Source organism: Calonectris borealis, chromosome 15, assembly GCF_964195595.1.
Source record: "Calonectris borealis chromosome 15, bCalBor7.hap1.2, whole genome shotgun sequence".
Lineage (NCBI taxonomy): Eukaryota > Metazoa > Chordata > Aves > Procellariiformes > Procellariidae > Calonectris > Calonectris borealis.
The window spans coordinates 205634-214986 of NC_134326.1; the positions used below are offsets into that span (position 1 = coordinate 205634).

At 40.7% G+C, this 9353-nt stretch overlaps 1 protein-coding gene across 1 annotated transcript; it reads right to left on the reverse strand.

Moving 5' to 3' along the window:
- Window positions 1-1293: 1293 nt before the first annotated feature.
- Window positions 1294-3842, reverse strand: LOC142088925 (E3 ubiquitin-protein ligase RBBP6-like). Its single transcript, XM_075164799.1, has 2 exons — window positions 3793-3842; window positions 1294-2285 (listed from the first exon to the last, which is right to left on the reverse strand). The coding sequence occupies exons 1-2, from the start codon at window positions 3840-3842 to the stop codon at window positions 1391-1393; spliced, it is 945 nt and encodes a 314-aa protein (XP_075020900.1). The 3' UTR covers window positions 1294-1390.
- Window positions 3843-9353: the final 5511 nt, after the last annotated feature.

The following is a 9353-nucleotide window of genomic DNA, read 5'->3' on the forward strand; positions in this document are numbered from 1 at the left end:
CTAAACCTAATGCGAAACCTAATCCTAAAATTAAACCGCAACTCTAAACCTAAACCCTAACCCTAATAATTAATGCTACCCCTAACCCAAACTGAAATCCTAACCCATAAGCGTAAACCCAATGTAACCCCTAACCATAACACTAAGCCCTAACCCTAACGCTATCACAAACCTAATACCATAACCGTGAGACCTCACCCTAACCCTAATGCGAAACCTAACCCTAAAACTAAACTGCAACCCTAACCCTAAACCTAATCCTAATACTTAATGCTAACCCTAACACAAACTGAAATCCTAACCCATAAGCATAAACCCAACCATAACCACTAACCATAACACTAATCCCTAACCCTAACCCTAACCCTAACCCCAAACCCTAACCCGTATCCCAAACTCTAACCCTAACCCTGAACCCCAGCCCTAACTCTAACCTTAAACCTAACACTAACCTTTACCCTAACCCTAACCTTAAAACTAAACCCTAACCCTAAACCCTAACCCAAACGCTAACCCTAACCCTAAACCTAACCATAACCCTAAGCCCTAACCCTAACCCTAACCCTAAAATGAATCCCTAACCTGATCCCTAACCCTAAACCCAAACCATAATCCTAACCCCAACCCTCTCCCTAACCCTAACGATAACCCTAAGCCTAACCCTAAACCTAACCCTAACCCTAACCCTAACCCCAACCCCTAACCATAACCCTAATGATAAGCCCTAACCCTAATTCTAACCCTAACCCTAACCCATATCCCGAACTCTAACCCTAACCCTGAACCCCAGCCCGAACCCCAGCCCTAACTCTAACCCTAAACCCTAACCCTACCCCTAACCCTAACCCTAACCGTAACCCCAAGCCCTAACCCTAACCCTAAACCTAACCCTAAAATGAAACCCTAACCCGATCCCTAACCCTAAACCCAAACCATAATCCTAACCCTAAACCTAACCCTAACCCTAACCTTAAACCTAACCCCTGCCCCTAACCATAACCCTAATGATAAGCCCTAACCCTAATGTTAACCCTAACCCTAAACCTAACCCTCACCGTAACACTAAGCCCTAACCCTAACCCTAACCCTAAACTTAATCACAAACACTATAACTGATGTAAATGAGCAATATCAGGGCAGCAAGTCAGGTTCTTTAAATCCTTGCTTTCTCTCTTCCCTTCTCTCTTCTTGCTTTCTCTCTTCCGTTCGAGGAGAGTTCCGTTCGAGGAAGCTTTAGCTAGTTTTATTATATTGTCTGTCTTAGGAGGAACAGCCACTTCTACTTTCCGCTTTGTCTTGTCAATTTTTGCTTTTGGCTTATCCTTCTCTTTTTTCTCCTTTTCAGACATCGGCTTGAAAACAATAGAATCTGCTTCCATAGGCTCATCTCTCACAGGGGTGGCATCATCTCTGCTTGGGCCATGAACAGGGAGTCCATTTTAACGTCTTCTGCTGGAACTGGCTCTCTTGGTTTTCTCGCACCTGCTAACAACTCAGTATTGGGAAATCCTTCATCCTCATCCCTTTTTCTTCTCTTTTTATGCTTATTTCCTTGGCCATCTCCTAGTGGATTTTTCACCTCCTTCTCTTTTGATTTTGTAGGATCCTTGATGCCATGGCTCTCTCTTTCAGAAGGTTTTTCAGGGTAATTTCCATCTATATTGTGATTTTGGTGGCTCTGCCAAGCAGGATAATCCTCCCTACGTCCCCGAGCATATGGTGAATTCTCTTGTCTGGTCCCAGGTGGACCAAACCTACCTGGAGAAAAGTTCTCTCTGTTTACTGGAGGGTGAGGTTGAGCGCCAACAGCATAGCCCTTGTAAAACTTTCCATGCCATTCTCTGTAGTTCCTTTCCCATTCCCGGTACCTTGCCTTTTCAAATGGATCTCTAAAGTCAAGAGATCTGCCATAGTAAGCTTTCAGATCATATGGTGGAACTTCTCTGTATCTGTTAAAATACTCCCTTCCTCCTTCCCCTTGAGGTATAGTCTGTTTAGTGGGAGACTGGCCTCTAAATACTGGAGACCTTGACCGTGAATGGCATCTTCTGTATGGGGGTGACCTTGACCTTGAACGCTGATAACCGTGTGACCTTGACCTAGAACGATAGTTACGCCTCTTCCCTTTGCCTCTTCTTGGATACGGCAGCAATCGCGAGTAGGAACGAGAATGGGAAGGACTAAATGAGCGAGAGTAGGAGCGAGTGCGGGAAGAACCTGATCTTGATGTGGAGCAGGTAGACGAACTTGTAGAGTAAGGTGAAGCACTATAAGGAGACTTGGACCTGGAAAAAACCACAACACACAGAAAAAGAAATGAAGTTAATTCAAAACAGTCATTCTCCCCAATTTTTTTCCTCCCAAATTTGGTTTGGGTTTTTTCTCCTCTCCATACGCTTATGTCAAAGCTTCTTTCAGCTGCTGACATAATGCTACTGCAAATTGAGGAATTTGATAACATTTTTCAATTCCATTTGTCTTGTTTTAGTTATGCATGCTTACTATCTGCAACGAAAAATTCTATTGGAAAAAACACTGTCATTTTTCCTTATGTCAGATGCACTTTAGTGTAACTGCAGTCCGATATGCTGTTGAAATACAAACGTGAAAAACAAGGCAACTTCATTGAGCCAAATACTTCCTCCTCTTTAAGTCTCCGTTGTTCTCTGTAAAACTCCTCCCTAGATAAGGGAGGCCAATGGCATCCTGCCAACTTAAGCATTTTTCTCCCTGCTTTCTGTTCTTTAGAGACTACGCTCATTTCCTGATCCTCATACTTGCCTTCCACATCCTCACCCCCAACAGTTCATTCAGTCTTCTCTCCTTATACTCAGCTTTGCACCTGTGGATGGAGGCTGCCCACACTTGAAAGAGACTCCCATCTCCCGTGGGCCAAGTGCCCACTGCTCCTCTGCCACTCCTTGATACACTTAATACATCACACTTCTGATCTTCCAAGTACTGCACAGATATTAACTAATCTTCTCTGGAACTTCTTTTAACTTCTTCCACATACGCTTCCTATGTTGTTGCCTCATCATGAGGTATTAGAGACTACGCTCATTTGGCCTGGTCCTGTCCCTGAATTGTTGTTTTCTTGCTGACTGAATTGGAGATATCAGACAACCTGTGGGATGGATCCTGGTTTTTCTTTTGATTTACCTTTAAGATTTTATAAACACAATGCACTCTTACAATCTGTCTATAACAAACATATAGCGAAAGGAAGGACTAGCTTGACGCTGCAGTAATAGGTAAAACAGACTCCTCTCTCTCCAACTGAGAGAAAGCGTCTTGGCTATGTGAGATGACTAAATTGAAGAAATTCAAAATTGTCATAAAAGAACAGTGTTGACTTTTCCAACCATTTGCTCATGCAGTATCAACTAAGTTGTTAAAAAAAGAATGTTGGAGGCTGATTCCTATTGGGAAATCAATTTCTTCAGCCCTATTTAGCCAGTAATGGAAAAGGTGGCTTTCCATCTGATCCTTTAATTATCTTTAATTTTTATAGGCAATTATGGTTTCCTCAAAAAGCGTTCATTTCTCAGAGTCCTGTTTTCAGTCATGTACCGGAGTTTTATTTTAAATAACCTTAGTGGAAGCACAGATGCCCTTTGTAAAAGCCAATTCAAATGAAGCCATTTAAAAATTAATTACCACTTGGATTCTCCACAACTATCTGTGCATACTTGCTTCATTATAAATCAGCTGTTGTATAAGTTATGCGTTATACAGCCTCTTTTAACAGGTGACAAGGAGTCATCTATTGAATTTCTGTAGAATACTTACACTTCCCAGCCTGGTCTGCCACCTGCTGAGCGAACTGGACTGGCTCTCATTGGATGACCTTTTGGAGTGGGGAGAGGAAAAAGAAAGAAATCCCATTCAGTTCCTCTGAAGGTAATTTTTTTAAAGAAATTCTGAAGTTACAGTTACTTACCAGTGTCGTGGTTTAACCTGGCAGGCAGCCAAATACCACGCAGCCGCTCACTCACTCCCCCCGCCCCCCCAGTGGGACGGGGAGAGAATCGGAAGGGTAAGAGTGAGAAACACTCGTGGGTTGAGATAAAGACAGTTTAATAGAACAGAAAAGGGAGAATAATGATAATAAATAATGATAGAATATACAAAATGAGTGATGCACAATGCAATTGCTCACCACCCGCGCTGACCGATAACCAAGTAGCGATCGGTACTTCCTGGATCACGCCTACCGTTCATATACTGAGCATGACGTCACATGGCATGGAATACCCCATTGGCCAGCTGGGCTGGCTGTCCTGATTATGTTCCCTCCCATCTTGTGTACCTAGCTCAGTCAGTAGGCACGGGAACTGTCCTTGGACTAGGAGGGCACTTAGCAACAACTGAAAACATCAGTGCGTTATCAACATTCTCCTCATACTAAATCCAAAACACAGCACTAGGAAGAAATTTAACCCTATCCCTGCCGAAACTAGGACACCAGTTGTGGGTATTGCTTGTCCTTGGGGGCCCAGAAGACTTGGTAATGCTGGTTGTCTTTGTACGGGAACCTGATAGACATCTCAAAAAACCATTAGTAGGCTTGAGTTCTGAAGGTTTTAACCAACTCTCCCGTGGAGAAGAATGTGGATTAAATGCCTAACTATCCGTTTGTTGCAGACCACAGTAAGTCACCAGAGTTGCCTATATCATTTTCTATGAGAGAAATGAATCCCACCTCTCCTTTGCCAGAGGGTAAATGTAAATTGCAGGCTCAGGGTAAAGTTCGTCTCCGAGTAACTACATTTTATAAATGGAAGAAGTCTATGTTACAGCTCCTACAAAACGAGATCCATGACAGAAACACAGAAGTGCTACCAAGTGCATTTTAAAACAGCCACTCCTGTCAGCACACAGCAGTATTTTCTTAGTTTATAGCAACAGGAAAACTTCAGTCTGTTTCACACATGGGATTTGATAAAAGTCAGAGGGGGCGGAAATCTCAGTCCAACAGCTACTTGTTAAATTTTGCAAGAAGCCTTTGAAACATAAACCAAAAGCAAAACGAGCTTTCAGAGAGAACGACTCCACTGCAAACACTACTGAAATGTTTTGCAGAAATACAGATTCTTAGCATACCACACGTTTGACCAACTTCCAGGGGCACGAACAGCAGGACCACCCTATTTTAATATTCAAAAGTATCACAGATTCTATGGTTAAGCACAATGACAGTGCTTCCTGCCCCGTAATTACAGATGCTGGCCAACTTGGTTGCACAGCCACTCAGACATGCACGCGTGGTTTCTCTCGCTCACTTTTTGGCCAGTCCAATTAATTCCATACTTACGCATTAATAGTTGGTATTGCGTATTTTCCAGTGTTTGTCAGCATAGCACCCTTTGTATTGGGGTCTTTCACCTCCATCATGAAACTCCTTGGAATTCCTGTGCTCTTTAATTCTGGGAACAGGCTCAACATTTTTGTCCTGTTAAGAAAAGAAATGCAGACATATCTCCTTTTAAGACCCACACTTAAAATGACATTTCAATGATTATTTTAAGCAGCAAAAGCCTTTAATCCTCTCCTTTTACCCAGCATAAGGGTTGCTCGACTAAAATACTTATTTTCCTAAATGAATATAGCCAGGATGTTCCAAAGGCTTGAGCAGTGTTTTGAACTCATTCCATTCTTTGGCTTAAGTTCAGGTTCTTTAAGGGTGAAATATCCCTTAGCTCACCATCCACTCAGAAAAGAGATACAAACCCGCTCCTCCTCCAAAGCGCAATTCAGAGCACAAATATTCAATAGATGGGGTCAACAGAAACATCTTGGTTTTACATGAAATACTAAAAACTGTGAACTGTCATTAAACAGAGTTAAAACCAGAAACATTTCCAGTAATATTGAAATATATAAAAATATGCATGAAAGTTCACAGAGCAAGATCTGTGGACATACTTAATGTCTATGACCTACAAAAAAGAAAAGTTTACATTTATAATGCCAGGTTTCCCTTGGATTTTGAAGGGCTTTGCAACATTGCCCTATGAACCTCTGTCTTTCACCCCAAGAGAAACAATTCTTAATATGAGTATTCATGGATTTGTTACGTAACTGCCAAGGTAAACAAATGAAAAGCTAAGGAACACCAGAAGTCCCCCACAGTCTTACCCCATTTGTTGGGCAGTTCTTTATACAGTCGCCAGGTTTTCCGCAACGAAAGCAAGCAGATGATGGTGGAGGTGGACCCCAGGGTTTCTTCATGTAACTAAAAGGGTTTGGGGCAAAGAAGAAAAAGGTATGCACGTGTCTCTCTCGTTAAAACAAACTTCTCTACAATTTTTCCATAATCTTCAAAGAACAGATTTGACATTATCAACACTTACTTGATTGGATCATATTCCTGGCAAGACTGTAGCATCATAGCTTTTATTTTATCTTCTTCGGAAGCATTGGCTTCAGCCAGATTGGCAGTCTGTTTAACAGGTAATTATTTGACACATACATTAGAAACACATTTAAGCCCACACTGCCAAAGAGAACACCACTCACCCAACCCTGTAAAGAGCAGCACAACGCCAGCTGAGGTTGCATGAAAACAGCTGCTTATATGAAACAGAGTTGTCCAAAAGATGTTCTGGGGAGTCCTTACATCATCACAGGCTGTTTATGTGCCTGTTAACCTACTTGAAAAGAGCATTCCTGGGCACTCAAAACCTTAGGCTCTTCATGTTCCCCCCCACTAACTTCTTCATAGGAAGCAAGTTAACTACAATAAGCAAAACCTGCAGTTTTTTTCCAGTTGACCGTGTCCTTTTAACATACAAATTGTAATATAAATGTTATGCAGAACTGGATCTTCAAATTATTGAAGCCAGCTGATTTTTTTAAAGTAGTATTTGTTCAAATGTTTTTATTACACACTAGTACAGATACAAGCAGGGTCTAAGGGAGTGACTGTAAATGATTTGGACCCTCAAGCACCTATCATTCAGATCAACCACTCATGGTTTTGGTTTTAGATGCATTCATTCACAAAAGCAACCAACTTGTTTCAGCATTTTGTTAAAGGGCTGTTTCATATACACAGCTTTTTCTCAACTGTAACATAATCCAGATCGACATCTATGAAGTCATTTCCATTAACATTTACAGAAGACTTTACAGATACTTGACTAATTTGTTTGAACCCAAGCGGTTTACAAAACACATCCAAAACCCACAAGACATTACTAGGAATAGACCAAAATTCAAGATGGCATTTAATGCATAATAAAACAGAAAACTTTTTACAACACATTGCCTCCATGCTAAGCCAGTCTGCACTGAGGAGGTTAGAGTAAGGAACCGTCTGGAGCTGCTTTATCTTATGTTCCTCTATTTTTCTGAAATACTTACATTTTCTCAAAAGCTTAAATGTGTACACCACTTGGACAGTTTTTCACATTTTAGAGTAAAACTTCACCTGAGTTTACAGAACCAAGGACATGTTTAGGGACAGCGCTAACAGAGACCAATTTCTCCTGGTGGCTACCTTCCAAACTATTTTTTTTTTCTTACCAAATGTCCACAATTTAATTTCTGCAGTGAGAGAGGGAAGAAGTTACCAGTGGGAAGAGATTTTTCTTTCTGGGAAAGGAACTCCAGCCTTTATTTTCAGAAGAAAGGACTAGCTCCTCTGCATTAGGCCCTGCCTTCTCTAATCTTTGTAACTTTAAAGACTAGTAATTTAATTGGCTAGCACTACGCCTTTTCACAAAGTGCAATCCCTAGTGCTTTCCCAGACAAAGTTACATGTTGTTGAGCAAAAAATGCAAGCAGTTCCATAGCAAAACATGGCATTACAACAGTTTCAGAAGGTCACGTTTGCTAATATGCCACACATACGCATCAGTATTTTCCTGTAAACAATTAGGTGCATTTACACAATTTACACAATTTACACGTCTGCGATCAAACAAATTAGATTGTGTTGTCCACTGTATATATACTACAGTGTATGAAATTGTGCAGCATTCAAAGCATGGATCTATAACTGTAGTGCCTAGAAATTCAAAAATAGCCATGCAGTTGTCCGTGTTCCAGAAACGCTTCTATTTTGGCTCTTGCAAACCCCCCTGAAATGTCCGTCACTTACAGCCAATTAAATTCTTCTGTGAAAATTGTGTTAGTTTCCAATGCAAAATGAACGAAAAGTATGAAAAACGGTAAACAGCTTCTGAAGTGCTTCTTCTTTGTGTCTTGAAGATGAGTAATACTGCAACATTACGTTGCGGCTGATAAGGTCCTCCCCCTTCTATCTTCCCAAACTGGCAACTACTCTTTACCAGGATAGTATCAAAATATACACACATTTTAAAGTTAAAAGAAATACTTTAAATTATTAAAAATTAAATTAAAGGTTTGTTCACATGACAACAGTTCTCCAGCTATAGATCACAGTATAAGATTTAAAAATACAAAGCAAACACTTTTTTTTAGGAATATATATGTACCTTAGTCAGCTGGGCCAGAGAAATAGATGCAGAAGAGTCATCAATCTGTTCACAAAAAATTAAACTCACATTCAAGTTCTACAATCAAAAACAGAGCAATAGTTAACCTCTACTGTAGTCTGACAGTCTGCACTATATCCTCCGAGTGTCACTGAAAGAGCCATTTCCAACCTAGTGTAGTTGGTATTTGTTCAAAACAAAGTCCAAACCTGTGACAGCTTAAGAGTGCCTATGTGGTTAAGGAGAAGAAGCTAAACTAACCAAACCCGCTGGAGATCAACTTATTGCTCCAGAATATCTCAGAGAGGGACCCTTGTCAAATGCTCACAGCTGCTTAAAAGTCGAAGGGGTAAGGAAGCTATCAATTTTCAGCTAAAAAGGATTTTTAAAAAATATTTATTTGAAAAGGAAGCATCACTACAGGAAACTTCTTTTCAGTGTGGTTTGTAAACTAATCAGCCAAGTATTTCCTTGTGTTACTTATTTCTGTTTTAGCAGCAGAACGACAGTGTCTTCAAACCTGAAGAAAAACGCTGCCCCTTTTCCAAATGTAAATTCAAAGTGGCAGTATCCTAAAGAAAAGCTTAGCCTTTGGGAAATTAAAGCAGCATCCAGCCCTGAAGTCACCCAGATCCAAAAACGTACTGCAGGCGGAGGTTAAGAAAAATGACAGGGATTTTACCCTTTACAAATGCACCAGGCTCTAACCTTGTGCCAAAATTTGTACACTGGGGTTTACGTATTTTCATTTGCAGACAAACTATTAAACTAAACTGCTTCATCTGATAAAGCGGAAAGGTCAAATGTAGAACTTTAGAATACCACTTTGTGTAGCAACGATATTTAAATTCACAGCAATCTATTAAAGACAGTTATGCACTCAGTTAT